Source organism: Amblyomma americanum, chromosome 11 (assembly GCF_052857255.1).
Source record: "Amblyomma americanum isolate KBUSLIRL-KWMA chromosome 11, ASM5285725v1, whole genome shotgun sequence".
In the NCBI taxonomy this organism is placed as follows: domain Eukaryota; kingdom Metazoa; phylum Arthropoda; class Arachnida; order Ixodida; family Ixodidae; genus Amblyomma; species Amblyomma americanum.
This window is the reverse complement of record NC_135507.1, coordinates 72,296,943-72,317,285: the sequence shown is the minus strand read 5'-3', so window position 1 is coordinate 72,317,285 and position 20,343 is coordinate 72,296,943. Positions and strand designations below refer to the sequence as shown.

Genomic DNA, 20,343 nt, shown 5'->3' with positions numbered 1-20,343 from the left:
CGAAATGCATGCCGCCCCACTTCAAGCAGGGACACACGCACGCACCGGCGAGCGCCGGCGCACCGCTTCTCTCAAGCTCCGCCCACAGCCGGTATCAGCTTGACATGGCACAGCGGTGCCTCGGTGTATACGCTTCACGTCCGCCCAGGAAAGACAAAACAGCCCTGCTATCTGAAAGGCTGCTGTATTCGAGCAGCGACAAATCATGCCTTCGCAAGTAGCGAAGTTTCGGAAAGGCGCCGCCCGCGGGATCATCGGGCAACGAACGGCACAGCCAGTAGTAACTCTATGGGCGCAGCTGCCTGGCTGCCCTGGTCGTCGCTAGGCCTATAGCCTATTTCGCATCGAAGCCGCACCAGACGGCGCTTCAGTATAGGGTCATCTGTAGAATGAGCGGCGAGACTGGGTTTTGCTGCAGCAGCTACGGTGCGTATGTTAGGAGGCCCCGTAAAAGAAAGGAAAATCACTGTACTGTTCGCATAAGTTTTTGCACAACGGGCTGCAAAAGAGACACTGAAGCAGTCGCCAGAACACTGCCCCGAGGAAAAAAAAAATGTCGGGGTTCAACGCGGCTTCAACTATAGTGTACAAGCGAAAGCTCTATTAGGCGTGGTCTTAACTGTCTCAAATCAAATGTCAAGAGCCAAAGTCAAAGGTCAAAATCAGGTACCCAGTGGTCACAGTCATGATCACGTGTTCATACTACCATAGCTTGGGCCATACCGCCATGCAGTTAAGTTTTTTTTAACCCTGTGAGGCATTGAATGTCATTGTAGATGTGATGCCCACTGTCTCACATCAAATATCACAGGTCAAGGTCAAACATCAACGTCAGGTACCTAATAATCATAGTCATTTGTTCACGTGGTCACACTATCATAGCTTGGGTCATACCACTACGCAGTCAAGTTCGGTTTGACCCTGTGAGGCATTGAAGGTCATTGTCTCAAGTTTTGCCCCGAGGAGTAGAACTCTCGCTCTAAAGAAAAGGTTTCAGTGCACCACAGACAGTCCGATGTCCTGCCCATAGATGGCGCCACCATCTGGTGACCTCCGAGATATGGCCACACGGGATAAGAGGGCTTCGAATTGAAGTTCCGCAGTTGGTATCGTCGAAGAGCTCTGCCTACCACCATCATTTTTTCGCCTTGGAAGGCGATGGACGGTTGTTTTACAAGAGCCACAATGAATACAAATGGCTACAGCACCCTCAGTACAAAGCTTTATTAAGAACTGCATTGCACAGAAATTAAAATTGCATTACAGCCACAGTCTGTGCGCACATGAAAACTGAGTCACTACGATCCACCTATGGAGCACAATCGCAACCTTGCAAGTAGCTACATTGTAGCAGGCATGTGGCCATGTGCTGCAGTGGGGAAGCATGACTAGTGCTAGTCAGCAAAGAAAATAGCTAAATTGCTGCAACAAAGTAAATGTGGTTCCTAAAGTTTGTTTTGTGGAATGAATAGGCTGATTAAAATGTGAGTTAAAAGAACAGGAACCCATGGCGGCACCCGAAAGACGAGTATTCGTGAACGAGCCTATAAGATAAAGCGTTATTGTCAATATGTAATAATCGTTAAATATACACGTACTTATTTGCCAACAAAAATACCCCCGTCGATGTAGGGGTCGTCAGTGCTGATGGAGGTCATGCTGTTGAGCAGAGTCCTTTTAGGCTAGCATGTCGGGAGCTTTGTTGGCGGGCTTGAGTTGCAGCCACAGGCAGGGGCAGCTGGACAAGGGAGAAAGAAAAAGTGTTTAAAAGAGCAGCTAGAAAGGGTGACAGGTAAGACTACGCAATCTCTCCAAAGGCATTTACTGAATGGTTACCAGAATTATTCAGTTGGTTGGACCTGGACCAGGATGATTGCGGAAGATAACTTAGTAACCTTCGAATTGCTAATGACACTGCCCTGGTGAAGTTGCTTTTTAATGCTTTGTGGCACAGCGCAGATAGCCTTGATGGCGCCAGATGGCGCCACGTGCTCGACAGCTGTGCGTGCGCCTGCCACATCGCGACCAATCAGCGCTTGCGCACTGGCGGTGGGCGGGCTGTTGGTAATCAGGTAACGGAACGGTAACACGGTACAGGGTATGCTAAAGGTGAGCAGGGTGTGTTGCTGGGCGAGTTAGTCTGACATTAGGAACTCTGAAGCGCTGGCAGACGACGGACGAATGAAGGACGTGACACACAGTGCGCTGAACTAACAACTTTAATATCAAAGGAAGGCAATCCGCACGTTTTGATACAGTAACCCAAGATTATCAGTGATTACAGGGCGCATTTGCAATTCAAAGCAAAAAAACAAGCGAAAAAGCAGGGGCAGCGCGCAGGCACATTTTTTTAACCCACACCATGCAGACACAAAAGACACAAGGGTGTCCGACCCACTCCGGTTGGCCGAACATCAGGCACACCGCCATTCATGCCGAAATCAAGACGTGGCAGCGAATGGGGAGAGGGGGCGGGGGAAGGGACGCAATAACAACTCTTGGCAAGAAAAGAACTATCTACACACACCGGCAGTCCTGTGCGGCCGGCGGTGGCAGGGATAAAAATACAAAAACAATAAAATGCAAAAGGTAAAGAAGCAAAATACACATTAAAATCTCGGAAAGCGGCGTGAAGACATGCATAATGAGAATGAACTGGAAGGGTGGTTGAAATGGGAAAACAATTAACAACCTAAAAGCGAGTGATGAAAGCCAACGGAGAACACGACCCCTCACCGCCTCTCTTCTACTGCAGGAGAGTGAACGATGCCGGCGAAAAAGTTCGCGAATGCACAGTTCGGCATCGTGATCCTTTCGTAGGTTGCAGCACAGGAGTTGTTTACTCAATCCCTTTGTCTTGCGGCAGGGAATACATTGGCCAGACTGGTCGATGTATTAATAAAAGACTGCTCGAACCTAACTCTAACTCCAGCAAATTAGCCGCCCACGTTCGTGACTGCAGTCATTGTCGCACGTGCCCTCGGATGTATAAGGCAACAAAAATTCTGGCAAACAGCTGCAACCAGCTCACACGGGAGATAATTGAGGCAGGTTTCATTACCAAGCAACAAGGCGTCTGCTTCAGTACACCCTTAATAGCCCTGTTGGAAAAAGAGTTTGAGCTTTTCTCCGATTCATTTTAAATTCTTGGTTCCGTGGTTCCTTACGCGGCTCCTTTTCACAACCCATTATTTGCGCTACTGCTCTCTAAATATCTTCAGGGACACCACTTCTATTCTTTTCGTCTAGTTTTCATCCCTCTCTTAGCCTTGATCTTTTAGGTCGACTTTATGGTTAGCCCTCATCCCCTTTTAGGCCGTGTTCATTGTTGACTAGCATTGAATCATTTTAGGCCGTGTTCTTCGTTGGCTTTCATCGCTCGCTATTAGGTTGGTAATTGTTTTTCCGTTCCAACCACCCTTTCAGTTCATTCTCATTATGCATGTCTTCATGCCGCTTTCCGAGATTTTAATGTCTATTTTGCGTCTTTTCCTTTTGCATATTGTTGTTTTTATCTTTTTATCCCTGTCATCACCGGTCGCACAGGACTGCCGGTGTGTGTAGATAGTTCTTTTATCTTGCCAAGAGTTGTTATTGCGTCCCTTCACCCACCCCCTCTCCCCATTCGCTGCCACGTCTTGATTTCGGTATGAATGGGGGTGTGCATGATGTTTCGCCAACCGGAGTGGGTCGGACACCCTTGTGTCTTTTGTGTCTGCATGGTGTGGGTTCAAAAAATGTGCCTGCGCGCTGCCCCTGCTTTTTAGCTTGTTTTTTTTTTGCTTTGAATTGCGCATGCGCCCTGTAATCACTGCTAATATTGGGTCACTGTATAAAAACGTGCGGATCGCCTTCCTTTGATATTAAAGTTGTTAGTTCAGCGCACTGTGTGTCACGTCCTTCATTCGTCCGTCGTCTGCCAGCGCTTCAGAGTTCACAGTGCTAAAGGTGCTTATTAAAGTAAATCCACACGTTTTGAAGGCCACTTGTGGTGCCGGAGTTAAGGGACTGCAAGTATTTTGACGCACTCTTGTGCTCAGAATTGTCGAGCGAAAACACTTGGACCTTCGCTGCCGCTTCCAGCGACATCACTCAAGCGGAGAGAAATGGCAACTTACCACGATTTTCGTTTTTCTCCCAAAGGGGTTTCCGGTCAGTTGCGTCTAGGCCGCTGTTTAGTGCGTCCAAGTCGGGTTTTGTGGTGAGACAGGATACCGGCAGCCGTGCAGGAAGGAGCCCTGGAAGGAGCACGCGAAAAGATTTCAACGCCCGTGCAATACGAGCAGTAGAATGGTTAGGTCAGTAGCGTTTCTCGAAAGAAGAGGTTGAGAAACTGTTGAGACCCGTACTCAGGGCAGAAAACCTCGACAATGTGAATAGAATCATAAAGGTGCAAGGAGAAAACCAATTTATCAAAATGTCTGAATGCGTCGACGAAGCACTCGCAGAAGGGCATAGAATAGAAAAAGTTTACTGAGTTCAGAGAAAGTCTCAGGAAGGCAGACTTGCAAACATGCTTCCGCGCGCTGCAGATCTTTCTCAGACTAGTTGGCGCCGCCGCCGCATCGTGGTGACGATTTTGAGAGAATCGCCAATACAGGCCGAGTGCAGTAACGTTTCTGTGTAGAGTACTGAATGTGTCCCCGTGCAGAAACAGTTTTGTGATGTTTCCACTCTCAACCTATTTTGATTTGGTTTGGTTTATGGGGGTTTAACGTCCCGAGGCGACTCAGGCTATGAGAGACGCCGTAGTGAAGGGCTCCGGAAATTTTGACCACCTCGGGTTTTTTAAGGTGCACTGACATCGCACAATACACGGGCCTCTAGAATTTCGCCTCCATCGAAATTCGACCGCCGCGGCCGGGATCGAACACGGGTCTTTCGGGCCAGCAGCCGAGCGCCGTAGCCACTCAGCCACCGCGGCGGCGGCTTTTTAATTTAGACTGCTACAGTAATTCGCTGTGTCTTGCTGATTTCGCCGATCTTGTATGGCGGTAATTTGCAGAGGAGTTTTTCGCAACGTAAATTAAGTCACGCACCATGCACGCGGGACCCGGAGTATAGGTCTAAGATTTGGATGCTCCGAATTAAGGTCATACAATTTTTGGACATAATTAGAAATCCTTGCTGCAGTCAGGAAGGAAACTCAAGCGTAACGAGGGTCTTTTATAGCGCCAGTTTATTATGTACTTCGACACACTTCACTGTAATTGAGACGGGCCTCCTTTCTGCTGTCGTTGTGGCAGCCGGCTGTAGGATGAAGAAATGTTTTGTTTTGGCTCGAACTAGTGCGAACAGAGGCCTACTCCTCAGTTATTCAGAATTTTCTTGCACTACAGTAAAAGATTATCGGCGCGTAAAGTTGCACATTTACATATTGTAGCGGATGAAATGGCTTTAGTACAGGTGAGAGCTCTACGGTTGAAAGCTGGTCGCCGACGGCCCAGAGGAAGAAAGGAAGGAAGGCCTCATACGTTGCTGGCACATACCCACTATGGTGGAGTGGTCAAGACACAGGCGGTTAGTTACTGGATACAGGAAAGTTTTGACGGGAAAAGGAGTGGCAATAATATGTAGTCTGGTAGATTGGAAGAGGGAAGGACGGGGGTCCTGTTAGCTTGGAGATCTAAGACGGGACAATGGCTTAATGTGCATAATAGTATACAACGCCTGTAATCTTTAAATGTCGTACTGACTGCGAGCGGGAAAAAGAAATCAGAATGTGCGTCGCTGCGTTTCTTGAAGAAAAGTTTGCACAGCAGAGCGCACACTCCTGTCGCTTCGTCCAAGCAAAGAAGCGCCAATCGAAAGAACAACCGCGGAAGACACAGGCAAGCCCAGTTGATGAAATGGAATTTGAAAAAGACGCTTTCTCAAATGAGAGAAGCGGCGGCAGAACAGCAGGAGGTGATCTATTGTCTCAGGTTCGGCACAAAAAGGGCACAGTGGGGAAGCTGCCAGGCCAGATCTGTGAAGGTAGAAATTTAGAAGGGGAACCCGGCAACGCAAGCGCATGAAAGAGACCTCTAGTCTGCGTGAGCGCCAGTCTTTGCTACTCCAAGGATGCAGAAAATGCTGATATTCGGGAGATGATGTAAGAGCCGAGGCAGCAAATTCCTGAAATATTGTGTAGCTGCGAAACCTCACTCCAGCTGTATATGCACACGTTGGCAGGACAGCAACAATTGGGCCGCTGAGAGAGGCTCTTGGAAAGGAATCTGCAACCTCATTAAATGAAAGCCCATATGACCTGGTACCCAAAGCAACCTTACCGAATTTAGATGGAGCGGAATCAGGAACTTAAAGAGGCGTGATGCCCGAGACTGAGTGGGTGAGGATAAGGAAGAGCAAATGGACAGAGAGCCTGTCATAACCACGACCTGGGAAACGGTAGTTTCTAATTTTCGTAAGGCTAAGATTACTGCTAATAATTCAGCCAGAAAAAATTGGAGTGAAGTCAGGTAGACGGAGAGAAAAAGACCAATCCAGTGAAGGCGAAAAAATTCCCACACCTGCCTTTTCGCGATCCTGCGAGGCATCGGTAGCAATAAGAACATGAGAGGGAAAGGACCTTAGGTGGTCCTGCAATAGACCCTGAAGAAGCGGGAAGGGCTGCAGCATTGCATTCGATGGGAAAATGTCATCGAATTCAATCTGGACAGATGATGAGTTGTTATACAATTGGCGGACATCTGTGAAATGAATATTTATGGTATCAAGGAGGGACTGCACATAACAAATCTCCGGGGTATGAAAACGAGTCCAGGAAGCACTAAAAAAGGCGGAAAGTTGACTAAGAAATATTATTCTGGAAGCGTGAAGAGGTGAGTCGCACAATTTTAAAAATATTTGAACTGTTAAAAGGCGAAACCTAGCTGATAACAATGGCATTCGCGCATCAAGGTGCAGAACAGCATTGGCGACATATTTTGGAAGCCCCAGACAAAGGCGCAACGCCTCACGCTCCAAAAGCACAAGAGGGCGAAGTATATAGGCAGGAGCTCCTGAGAATAAAACACACTCTTACTCCAAAATTGGGCGTACGTACATATTATAAATCATCAGAAGCGTATGCCTTCTCATGCCGGACCTAGCACCACAAAGCCTGCGCAGGATGCCAATGGCCCGAACTGTTGCAGAAACTTGCTCAATGTGTGGCCGCCAGGATAGAGTAGAGTCGTATATTACTCGGAGATACTTCACCGTCTGAACTTGAGGTATTATGATATTTCTATAGACCAGGCAGATATTTACAGGAACAGAAACTGTAAATACTAACAATGGGCATTTTTTCACATTAAGGGACAGATGAATTCTTCCTAGCCAGTTGTCAAGAACATTGAGGTAATTTTGAAGGGTTCGATAAAGAGCGTGAATGGCACCTGCTGATGCAAAAAATGCATGGAATTGAGTTTAGAAAAATGTTAAAAAGGACATGTGAGAGAACTTATCCTTGCGGAACACCTCTTGTCTGTGGAAATCTCCTTGAGGAAACACCATTTTGGCAGCAGTAAAATTCTCTATTTTCCAAAAAAAACAGAAATCCAGGCTACAAAATAGCTTGGGAAGTTCAGTTCCTGTAATCTTAGTAATAGAGTCGAGTGCACAACGCTGTCGTATGCTTTAATGACATCCAAAGTGACAAGCGCAGCAAACTTTTCTATTGCGAGCTAATTTAATACGACTCTCAAGGTCAGTATGAGAGCATCAAATTGAACAACCTGGCCTAAATCCAATTTGACATGGATTCAATAGAGCATTTCCTGAAATGAATGACATGACACGGCTGAGAAGGACCCTTTCCACCAATTTCACTAGGTTCGATGTTAACGAAATAGGGCGTAGATTGTCTAAAGTTAAGCCTTTCCCTTGCTTTTTAAGCAATGGAACTATTTCAGCAAGACGCCACTCATGTGGTATCCAAGGACCTTTAATAGAATGATTAATTATAGCCAACAGGTCTGCAGGAGATTCATTGAACAAAATTATGATTATAGATGAAGTGACCTTATCGGGGCCTGGAGCCGCTATGGATAAGCTCAGAACAATTTGCGACAGCTTAGCATAGAGACCTAAGCGAAATCACTTCAGGTACATGTGAATATAGTAGGAGAAGGTACAGCAGGTGTAAAGCGAAGCTCTAGGCCACACGCAATATCCTCTAAGGCCTTTGCGATGTCAGCAGCGGTCTGAACGAGGGATTCAATGTTGGCAGCCGGTAGAATCACCTTGTTGCGCCTCATGAAATTAAACAAAGCTCCAGAGCCCGATCAGTCTGCGCGCGCTTCTCTCCTCTTATTCCTCCAACAACTCGGCGTAACAATATTATCACGTAACAGTGGCGACAACACGAACAAAGTTGCTGCACGCACACAGAAGAAAAACTTGGGGGCTTTCTTGACCACATTCTTCAAGAAGAAAATGATAGCATTTAGGCTGCCTGCTGTGGTGTCTACAATTAGTGTAATCTTGTTCTTGCGATTTTCCCGAGAAAACTCCGGTTGAAACGGATTTCATTGCTCTTATATGATGTGCATAAGTAATCACATTTTAGAATGTTCGAGTGCCATACATTGGATTATCACGATAATATACTAATCCGACCAACTATTCCACCTAATCCATTTTCTGGGGTTGGCTTCCAAATATTCTGGGGGTCCTTAGGGATGTTGGGAAGTGGTCCAACTTCAAGATTTTAGTGATACCCCCTTTTTGAACTTCGGGGGTGCCCTATAATTGATCCACTGGTGGTCGCGGGGTGTTGATGACGTCACGCTCTCAACTGCATTCTTCATAGATCGCGGGGAATCCTCCTGCCCCTACTGGCGCAGTGGTGCAGCGGGTAAAGGCCGATTCACACGACGGACCGTTCGCCCGCGGCCCACTCATCACGTGTTCGTGCGTCACTAAATTGAGAGGCTTCCTGTTGGCCCGCGGACTGGACAACCAAAGAAGTTCCGGTGCCTTTCCTCTCGCGGGAATTAGCGGCGGCCCGCGAAGACGCGCACGCTAGCTCTGGCAACCACCGCTCTTGCCAATATTTCGGCTGCCACACTTCGCTAAGTAGACTAAACCAGGCACGCTGTTTGACAAGCTGCACTGCGTTCGCTACAATGGCAAAGCGATCGACTCGACCAGCAAAACGGCCCAGGCCTTTGAGGAATTGGACAAATGTCCGCACCTTCACCATTCAATCGCAGTCATGGGTCGGGAGGAAAAACCAGTTTGACCAGCGTTTCCAAACACTTTAAAATAATCTGGCAACAGTGGTACACTCAGCGCGTCGTCTGCTCTTTTGGCCCGTCGCCTCCGCTTGAAGTCATCGGAAGGCAGGCCAGTTTTTAGTGGCGCATAAACACGTGATGGACGGCCCTCGGGCGAACGTCGGACCGCCGTGTGAATCGGCCTGAAGCGATGCGCCACTGCCACGGTGCAGCGTCACGGTGGGCAGGTGGCCACTGCATCGCATTTGGCAACGGTGCACGGGCAGTTTGCTCACAATCTGTTGGGCAGGCTGCCACCTTCCGCGGTGGACAGGTGGCGTGACCTCTCTCGATCAATAAGAGAATTTCGTGATTAAGTTCAAACTTGGCGGGCTTCTCTGATTAATCAATTGGGGTTACATTGCTCTGATGACGCCATCAGGGTATCGACCAATCAGTGAGTTTCGTAGAGGAGAAGCGGGAAAGTGGATGACGGCAGCCTAAATGCAATCACATTCATAAAGGCTGACTAACAACTCAGTCTGCTCAGCAAACATGCGCCCACGAAGAAAACCACTCAGCGGCGCTGATATCAGGATGCATACTCTGTGGTCATCGAGATTGCAGTGCCCCTCCCGATCAATCATTCTTATTTTTAAAGGTGACACTGAACATTGGAGATAAGGGGCCTGAAAGCGACGGCGATTTAGGACATCGCAGAAACTGCTGCATGCAATCAGGACCGGCCTCTGGTAGCATCTAGCATTAAAAAAATAGAAAGTGATAAGTGCGCGCACCGCAGGTGATAAATTTGAACAAAACAAAAGAGAAAATGAACCATGGCGGCAGTGCAGCGCACTGAGGCTTATCAGTGATTCGGGAATGAAGCCCACCCCTGGTCATGAAATCATGGTGCATGATGGCCTCGACGCTCGGCCGCTTTGCTGGCTCCGGATGGAGCATCCACCGGATGAGGGCGCTTGCGTCAGAAGACACACTCGAGGGGATATGGTACTCGTTCCTCCTGATTCGGGCGCAGGTCTCCTTCCTCGACGACGCCTTGAAAGGGGGGCACCGCAACAGCAGCTTGTACCTGCGAAGGACAGCCTCGCAATGTTCGCGGCAAACCGCACTTTTGTCTGCGCGGATACCATGTGAGCACGTTACAGCTATAGGAGTGCATGCACAGCCACTGTGGGAGGCAACTATCGAATCATCACAATCATCATCAGACCGACTGCGCCCACTGCAGGCCGAAGGCCTCTCTCATGTCTCACCAGTTAACCCTGTCTTGTGCCATCTGCGGCCACTGTGTCCCCGCAAACTTCATAATCTCATCCGCCCACCTAACCTTCTGCCGCCCTCTGCTACGACTGCCTTCTCTTGGAATCCACTCCGTTACCCTTTAAGGACCAGCGGTTATCTTGCCTTCGCATTACATGCCCTGCCCGAGCCCATTTCTTCCTCTTGATTTCGACTAGGACGTCATAAACACGCGTTTGTTCCCTCACCCACTCTGCGCGCTTCCGGTCTCTTAACGGTTGTCCTTAACTGAAGCTGAATCCTTTTGGTGAGCCTCTACGTTTCACCTCCATAAACCCCTCTGCCACATAAGTACCCTATCGTATAATACTCACTAATTGTTAATTAATGTCGGTGCGGGCAAAGGACACTCTTTATGCACGTAAGTACCCGACTTTGAGCTTGATGCGGATGAGCTATATTTCAGCTTATAAAGAGACACTGTATCGAATTTCATAGATGGCATTCTCTCTGCGGCAACCGAAAACTCCTCGCCCTGGTTAATGTATACCCGGCTTCATGCCATGGCAGAAGTATTTGAAACGTATAGGGGCGACAGCTGAAGGAATTTAGAAACAACGGTGAGTATTGAAAAGCAAAGTTTAGGCTCGTCTAGAGTTTTAGCAGGAGAAAGGAATCGCTATATAGTGGTGCCTTCTTCCAACTTTTGCGTCTCGAGTCGTTTGCGCTAATTTTCACAATTACAATAATGACGGTCCCATTAACTGAAACATGAATTTTATTGCAACTATAAATTAAAGCACTGGATGGTTTGAAAACCAGTCAATAAAAAAGTAATGATATATTCAGATACACCCGTGTTTTTTCCCCCAGTTGCAGCGCCACTTTCTGTGTCTTGTGATTTGAAACTTTCCGAACTTTTTAAGATGAAAAAGTACAGCTCAACTGTGCAGGAAGTGGAGACTAGTTCCAAGAGGATGAAGTCATGGCGCCTCAAGTTTCCCCGAATTAATTTGACCGTTTAAATGGCGCTCCGTTCATTCGTAAAACTCAAATCTATTTCAAGCGAAGTAGCCTGACGGCCAGCACAGCTTCTAAGTTTGAACACCACCCAGTGCAATCTTCAACCCTGGCCCAACTTGCTCCGGCAAATTGAAAAATTGGAGGGGCGCTTCAACACCGCCTTAAGGGTATGACGCGATATCGTAACGAGTTTATTCCCGTTTATAACGAAGGTCTGACATGGTGGCCAGTTTGCTAACTATCCGGTGGGCTGGTTGTGATGACGCCGCAAGGTCACGCGTGTCATGGGTGACACCTGCCTCCTGGGCAGCACCTGTCAGAGCCACGCTCGTGATTTTCCGCCCAGAAGGGCGATGGCGACATCGCCAACATCTGGTTTTCTGGAAAACTAGGCCTTTAAAGCAATCGCAATAATATAAATAAATTCCGAGGTTATGAGTACTTTCCTCGTTATTGTCACCAGACAGGAAAAATTGTGTCAACATTTATATTCACATTTTCGACAGTAGACTGTCCCCTTAGTGCAAATGCGGACTGGTATACCTTTACAACAGTCACCGAGCTGTTGTTGTAAGCATTAACATGGCAGCCAGTTCAAAAAATTTCTGCGCAGTCAGGTGAGACTCACATGATGCATCCGACGGACCAGATGTCTGCTTCGTAGCTGTGGCCCTTGTTTTTCAAGATCTCTGGGGCGACGTAGTTGGGTGTGCCGCAGGTCGACTTCTTGAGCTCCCCCTCGTAATTGACGCGGGAGGCAAGCCCAAAGTCGGCCACTTTGAGCTGCAAGTCCTCGGTGAGGAGCAGGTTTCCGGGCTTCAGGTCTCCGTGAATGACCCGCTCCTGCACCAGGTACTCGCAGGCGAGGAGGAGCTGGCGCAGGAAGTAGCGGACCTCTACCTCGGTCAGCGTCTGTCGGCACCGATGCATCTTCACCAGAGACTGAAAAAATTGGAGGACGCTTAAGCTTCGTCTTTAAGAGCAGGACGCGACAGCGTGTTGCAGCGTTGCCAAGGAATCCACGGAACGCCATCGTACGTGCGGCGCGACGCCTTGCCCGGACAATTTAAGGAAAGGAAACATATCTTGGTGGACACCCGTACCGAGCCGTAAGGCAAGGAAAATGAAAATAAAATTATTTTAAGGAAAGGAAATAATAATAATAATAATAATAATAATAATAATAATAATAATAATATTAATAATAACTGGTTTTTCGGGGAAAGGAAATGGCGCAGTATCTGTCTCATATATCGTTGGACACCTTAACCGCGCCGTAAGGGAAGGGATAAAGAAGGTAGTGAAAGAAGAAAGAGGTCTTATGCTTCTGGAATTTTTCGCTCACGGCCAACGCGGACGACACCGGTTTTTCTGCGACACAGGGCCCTCAACTCTCTCGCGTTGAAATAAATGTGCTAATTTATTGCACGGAAAGACCCGTGAAGCTGAAACCCACTTTTGGAGAAGCCGAAGAGCATATATTTCTCCTCGGTTTTTTGCTGGGGAGTGGAGACTGCAGCAAGATCATAGAAATCAAGCCGGCCTCGGCAAACCTCTATTCAAATATTTGTATTTCAAGGCACAGAGTACTTTGTCCACATGAGGGCACCACAGTATATGATGTCAGTATGTGAAAAAATGGAAGCAGTTTTCAGGTGTGTCTGCGCCCTAAACTATGGTTGAAGATCGAAAGGTGGACTTTTTCGCATAATATTGCAGTAAAGATGAAGGCACAAAAAGATACTGGCATGACCGTATATAACTTGAGCGGCTTGGAAGACAATTCTAAACATCCACTCAGCAGGCGTTCAGAGATAAATAAGCCAGGCATCGTAGCTTGCGCAAGGCACTAAATGTAAGGAAAGACGACCACACATTCTTGCTGCAATTTTCTTTGACACACTACTTGTTTTCAATTTGTGCAAGGTTCTGTTCCCATTCCTGTTCACTACTTTCCAGGTCGAGTAGAGGAAGGCTCCACAACTTCCGCCATCCGTCGAGGCTCACTAACAGGAAAAGGCCAACGTTCAGAAAGCCCAGTCCTATCAGATTTGGCGGGTGGCAGGAGGCTTCTTCGTGGCAAGCCTGTACCGCCCCAGCCGCCATACTGTTACAAGGTTCGAAACTCAAAGCTCCAATTGAGGGGTAATTTCGCGGGCCCAGAAGACGCTGCGCAAAGTGAGGTGGGAGGGGGCAGCGCTCCACGCTTCTCTAATCTCAGTATAGTTCCCTTCAGCACTACCAAAACTGCGATGAGTGCAGATGCGATGTTTTGACGTTTATTAGGGGAGTGCTAGTACAAAATGGGCTTATGAAATGGCGTACGCTCAAAAAATATGGCGCTTCGTAAAGTACATGTGCCAAACACTGTTTTAAGCCGAGCATTACTTTACACTCCAGTTACATACGCTAGCTCCCCTGTTTAGCGTGAAAATATCATTTCTTAAATGGAGGCGCATTTCGAAGCAGGACCCCTCACTTCGGACTGGATTCGTCGTTACAGCCGATTTCAGCACGTTCACAGGCCGTAAATGCGGCACCGGGCGTTCACTTCGCCTCGTGTCGCCTATGGCAAAATGTATTAGCAATAAGCTTGCTCTATGTTTTATTTACAGTGACGATTCTGCCCTTTCTAGGCCAAAAAAGGAGCGTTGGTGGAATGAGGCAACCGGTTCTCGTTCTAGCAATCAGATGGCGCCACTAGACTTAGCTTATCGTTATGTCTCTATCAACAAACGCTGGACCACGATGGAAGAACAAGCTAGGTGGCCGGACGAAGGCTGCGCAGGCGGAAAAAAGTTGTGCATACATCGCGCTGTGCTCGACAGATGGCGCTACACGCAAAGGGGCCTCATTTTTCAAGCGTAGGCGCTAAATGAAAGCAGACACGGACGCGAAAAAAATTGATAATTACGCGCGTATTCAGTACCCAATTTGCAATAGACAAGAATGTTGGGTAAAGCTGAGGCTGAAAGTTGTTTGCAATGAATAGTGCTTATGCTCCGCGAGTTTCGCCATGCCCTGCACCTTGCAGCGTTCGCGCTCGTACGACGCGAGTCGAGCGCAATGTCTCTTGACATTATTTACCGCAGCCTATGCCGTCGCAGCAATATGCGCAAATAACAGTGGACGCGGTACTACAGCGCAACCTGCCTTAGTCAGACGGGAAGGCAAAACCGTGCACAACGCAAGAACAAGCACTGCGTCTACAGGTAAACCGCAGAGGCTTGCAGGTACACGATAAGGAGAAGGAAAATAATTTCATTCGCCTGGTTTTTTAAAAGGTAATGCATTTAGCCACATAAACTGAGGTCACCTAAAGAAACACAAGCAGTGAAACCATGAAGGTGCTGTGCGGCTTGCTTTTTTATTTGACATTACTCAGAACAGCCGGTGAATACAATTTTAGAACAAAAATTTTTGCTGCATAAAGAAAAAGGGACACCACCGCACATTCCACGCTCACCAAGGTATTCATGACTCCCGCAATTTAAACAGCGAAACAGAAGCCAAATTTTCACCTACTGAAGCTTGGACAGCTTACGCAGCTCCTGTGTCTTATTTTTCGCATCAGCTTTCTGGCGTTTGCAAAATTGCCTCATTCTCATGGCTACATAATTGTGTAGCACGGCTGCCATAACTTCCTCTTTATGGTCGGAACAGGGGAACTCAAACTCGTAGTTGTCAAGCATGTTGTCCAGCGTCAATTCATAGGCATTTCTTAGAGCCGCATGCTTCTGAAATTCCATCTCAGTGGCATGGAGCAAGTGAAAGAGACTTCGCTTTGGGTGCATGAGGCCTCCTCTAGTTTTACACAGAACAAGGCTGCTTTCCGGCTGTTGATGAAGGGCACTTTCTTCCAATAATCCTTCACGGCACTTCGTGCACGTTGTACTCTTCAAGTACTTGCGGCATATAAAGCCAACTAAGTAATAAATTATACAGTCGGCAGCTTCTCGTACTTCATGCAACTTGTCGAACACATGGTCAACCTCCGCTTCAACAGCAACCAGGCCATCTAGCTTCTTTTTCAGCAGCTGAACGTGTCCTTCAGACTTGGCATTATCATCAAAAGCAAGTTTCAAGTCATTCAACGTTAGCACAGGTAGACCGTGCTCAGATTCAACATTGCTGACTTGACAATTCCCGAATTTAGGGGGCTTAATGAGACTATAGACTGATAGCATATTGTATAGTTGCAGAAACGTGGGCATAGACGGGTGGTCATTTTGACCTCCAGCTTGCCGGATAACACCGAAGAAGCGTTCGATCACGTCTTGGTTAAATTTTCCGGTTAAGACGTATTTGAAACCGCACTCTTTCAACAGGTACCTTGATAGTTCCAATGTGGACAAAATAGTCACGCGAAGACCTTCAGCGGTTTGATCGGTGAGGAAACTTGCCCGAGATATCTTTCCTGATACCACTTCTTTTTCCCATTTATTTAGCCAGTAGAGCGACGAAGCGAGGACTCTTAAATCTTTGCTTCCAACTGTGACGCCCTCCTTTGTATGAGTTCGATTCAGGGCGTCAAAAAGGTTGTTAAGCCTCAGCGTGAATTCCACCGTTGCCTTCACATTTTCGAGTCCTTTTGTGCGCCTCTGTGAATAGAATTCTAATCCTTTGGCTACACTCATGCTGAACAGTTGAGTGGCCAGCTTCACCCGCATTTTTTCGGTCGTTGAAGGATTGATGTGGGAAAAAGTTAATTTAGGGCACACACGCAAGTTCCCTGGCTGCTTAGAATCTTCTACAAAGAGCCTATCAAAATGTGCCCATTGAACGCGATCCCCGTTCACCCACAACACTTTTTGTGCGTGTAAACGATTCCGAACGCATTTCATGAGATGGGGCGCGTCCGAAAATACATACACATTACGGTTTTCATCAGCAGGATGTGTGAAGTAGTTCCTAGTACTCTTCAGCGCTCCACTCACACCGAACTCTTTCCACATTGAACGATTTGTACTAGCGCCATCGCAGACGACTGCGTCGACTATGGCCCCCGCTTCTTCAAGCAAAAATATCGCTTTTAAGACGAGCTGTGCAAGTATGGCTCCTTTTGTTGGGCCCTTGCTTGCAAACACTGCGACTGGCTGAGAATACTTGTCACCAAATGAGCGAAATGTAAATACAAGTCCATGGTCTGCAAGGTCGTCGTGAGCCTCTGATGAATCGCCATAATCGACGAAGCCACTATATGTCATAGACTTTGAATGCACTCGTATTTCTTTTCTAACGCGCATTTCGTCAAAAACAAGAATCCCATGGCGCTGGAAGTTATCCTTAGCGGCCATCTTTTTCTTCAGTGCCGTGAAAAACCGCGTGTCAAAACCGCACTTGAATCTTACCATGCTTAAGTACCTGCGCACTGTCGTTACGCATGGAAGAGGGAGCACATCATTGTCTCGGAGAAAGCAATATGCAGATGGGCTGCGTATATGTAGAAGCAAACACATTAGAAGCCACTCCTCCGTGTAGCGGCGGCTTTTCTTGTTAGCTAGCTTAGCTGCTGCTACGCACTCTTTCATTACCGTCAGCTGAGCACTAGGAATGTCAGTTTTGAAGAGCTTGTCCTCCAGTTCTTCTTCTGACATTTTTTGCATGTTGAGGCGAGCTTCCGCAAGTTCCGCTGACAGTTTCTTCACTCTGTTGATGGCACGATTCTTCGCTCTTTTCAGAGCATAATTTGCTCGACGCAAGACTGCAACTTTGTCCTTGCTTTGGTATGAAGGCAAGAGACGCACAGCAGCAGGCTGAAGCCTGCGCTTTCTTTCTTCTGTTCTTTTCTGGTGCATCCGCAGGACGTTTGAAAGACCTGCACATTTGTGACATGCTGAAGAGTTTGAGTGAACAACTATAGAGCATCCTCTATGGCGCCACTTCTGATTAATATCAAGGTATGCACACTTTGTTACAGCATGCGGGTACTCCAGAACATTAGGTCCACCAGCGCAGAGTTTTGTGTTGTCCACATGCTCTAAGAGAGCTTTTACATCATCTACAGTTGATAAAGTTCCTTCATATCCAAGGTCTGCCATAGAAACTGGCCTGCCCATCATGGCAATTTTCGCCAGCATATCTTCCTGAATTTCAACAGTTTTAGTGGTTACCAAAGAAGGTGCAGGGCTTTGTGTCGGCGGGAATGCATCCGATAGCAAAACCCCGACAGGTGTTTGGGTGCGCGCCAGCTGGGAGAAAACGACGCTTCGTACTTCTCCCACGCCAAGCAGGTGATACCCCCAAGAACTCGATGGAAGAAATGACCGTGGCAGGTCGGCGAATAAGCTTGCGAAAGTGGCGCATGTAGTTTCCAGTGATGAGTACGGACCAACAGGCTGAGGCATTACTTCAGAAGTTTGGCCTTCCATCACATTCATGTCGTTGTCGAATGCATTCGCGGATGTTTGGCACGGGCTTCCTTTAACGCCATCACTATCTTTACTGCATGAGGCCCCTTCCTGGTTACAGTCAGTTGATGATGCGACTCGTTTTTTCGACGAAGGCAAAGCTTGTCTTTCCGCGGGCCGCTTTCTTGTTTTCAGCGATTTCGATAGGTACAGCGGGCAACCGGGAAATATTGTTGGCACAGCATTACTCGCCAATGAAGCCTTTCGTGGAACACTCACCAGGACATGTCCTTTGTACTGCGCTGTCCATGCCTTAGTCACGAGGTGGGGCTCGAAGTGCTTTTCACACACGTGGTCGTTCACTTGAAGGCAGCGATCCTTCCTTGGGATAGCTCGACGCCAAAGATTCAAGCGTTCTTCATCTTTCGGCGCGGAAAAGAGGGACAGTTTTTCGGTACAGCCTTTGTATCCCGTCGTGCAATGTGGAACGAAACACTTCTTGCCCATTGTGCTCACAATTGCATGATTGTCGAGAAAACAACGTCCACAAAACTGAAGCAAGATGCGTGCCCACACGTGCTTTGACCGGCGCAGGCGGCGCTAACCAAGGCCCCCTGCATCGCTATGCCATCTGTCGGCGAACTGTCAAAGCATGCACGCGCGGCGGGACACGGCCGCTCCGCTCCAAGCGCCGCCGTTCCGACACCTATAATATTCTTCCACCGTGCGCTGGACTGAGTGTGCGAATGGAGCAAATTGCACACCTTTCCTCAAAGTGCTTGCGTTTAGCGCGCGTGAGCGACGCATACGGTAATAGAGCATTGCTTTATACTCTTTTGTAAGCATATCTGCCTACACCGCAAGCAGGCGACACGCAGCCGGCGAGGCACGGAGGAACTCTTTTAACGCACTATCCTGAGTGGCTGAATGGCTCTGCCTTTCACAGTGCGGCAAGTAAGTAACGAGATGGAGTATAATAGATGTCGAAAGGCGTTGAAAAAAGTCACATTCGGACACGTTTTTTGGGCCGGGGTCATTGCCGGATTTGCAGGACAACAGGATTGTCTCGTTCGTGTGTCCGTGTCGCGATGCGACCGCCACTTTGTTGCGCCATTGCTGCCTTAACCGGCACGACATGCGATTAACGCCACACGAATAAGCTCTATGTGGCCCATATTCCGTATTGCCACCTGCAATGCATTCGACACACGCAGGTAATAGATACTGGATACGTTTAGCATAGCGCGTACTGATGCCGCCTGCCACCACTGCGTGTACGCAGATCGTCCCGATGGCGCCAGATGGCGCCAAGTTCTCGTCAATGGTACGCGCGCCTTGGGCGTCCGGACTAATCGGCGCGTGCGTAGAGAGGCAATGCATTTGGCAATAGCACAGGCATCACCATCATCAGCCTGACTACACACATTGCAGGGCAAAGCCATTCTCCATGTCTCTTCTTCAATTAACCCCGTCATTTGCCAGATGCGCCCACCGTATCCCCGCAAACTTCTTAATCTCATCCGCCCGCTTAACCTCCAGCCGCCCCCTGCTACGCTTGCCTTCTCTTGGAATCCACTCCGTTACCCTTAAGGACCAGCGGTTGTCTTGCCTTCGCATCACATGCCCTGCCCAAGCCCATTTCTTCCTCTTGGTTTCGGTTAGGATGTAATCAACCCGCGTTTGTTCGCTCACCCACTCTGCGCGTTTCCGGTCTCTTAACGTTACAAGCATTAATAGCAAAAAAATACAAATCTGCTGACGGGAGATCTGAGGATATATTGATTGTTATAAATAAATCTTACAATATATGAAAATTTGCATTCATAAACTTGTTCCTGTTCCCAAATGGTTTTGTACAGAATTTTTGAGTATGAGCTAAGTTTTGTGACGCTCTCGTCTATGGCAGTCGCCTGTCTGCATTGCACATTCTAGAATGACAGACTTCGCTGCACTGTTCCGCGCACGACAAATGGCGAAGAGCAAAATTCGAATAGGATACGACCCTGTAGACTTTTCGATCGGGCGACGGAGATGTGGAGAGTGTTAACGCACCTGTCTTGTGCACAGCTCCAGGATGATGTACACATAGTCGTCGTCCTCAAAGTGGTCGTGGAAAGCGACGACGTGCTTGTGATGCAAGGTTCTGTGGATGTTTATTTCCTCTTCCAGCTGCACGCAACAATTAAATGAGCATCCACGAAACTGTTGTGTTAAGCGGGAACAAAAGAAAGAAAGTGTTGGAAGAAGCTGAATCTAAGCACGAGTACTAAAGCCGCGTAAGCTTAAATTACATAGGCCATCATGATGACTAACAAATGTAATTGGACAATTGTAATATGCGGCTGTCCATCCATTTGTTTTTCAAGATTTAAGCAAAAATTTTGTACCCTGCTTTTCACCCTCTTCTGCAGATAAATCGTAGTAAGAAAATTCCTAGAGGCAATAATAGGATACTTAGTATACGTTGGCCTGCACCTATACCTTAACCGTGCACCCAGCAATTC

General features: G+C 47.8%; 1 protein-coding gene across 1 annotated transcript; it reads right to left on the bottom strand.

Moving 5' to 3' along the window:
• Nucleotides 1–1,214: 1,214 nt before the first annotated feature.
• On the bottom strand, nucleotides 1,215–20,142 carry LOC144109693 (serine/threonine-protein kinase PLK1-like). The gene is made up of 6 exons (XM_077642493.1): nucleotides 20,131–20,142; nucleotides 19,892–20,008; nucleotides 12,118–12,431; nucleotides 10,097–10,296; nucleotides 4,119–4,238; nucleotides 1,215–1,738 (listed from the first exon to the last, which is right to left on the bottom strand). The coding sequence occupies exons 1-6, from the start codon at nucleotides 20,140–20,142 to the stop codon at nucleotides 1,683–1,685; spliced, it is 819 nt and encodes a 272-aa protein (XP_077498619.1). The 3' UTR covers nucleotides 1,215–1,682.
• Between the last annotated feature and the right edge of the window lie 201 nt (nucleotides 20,143–20,343).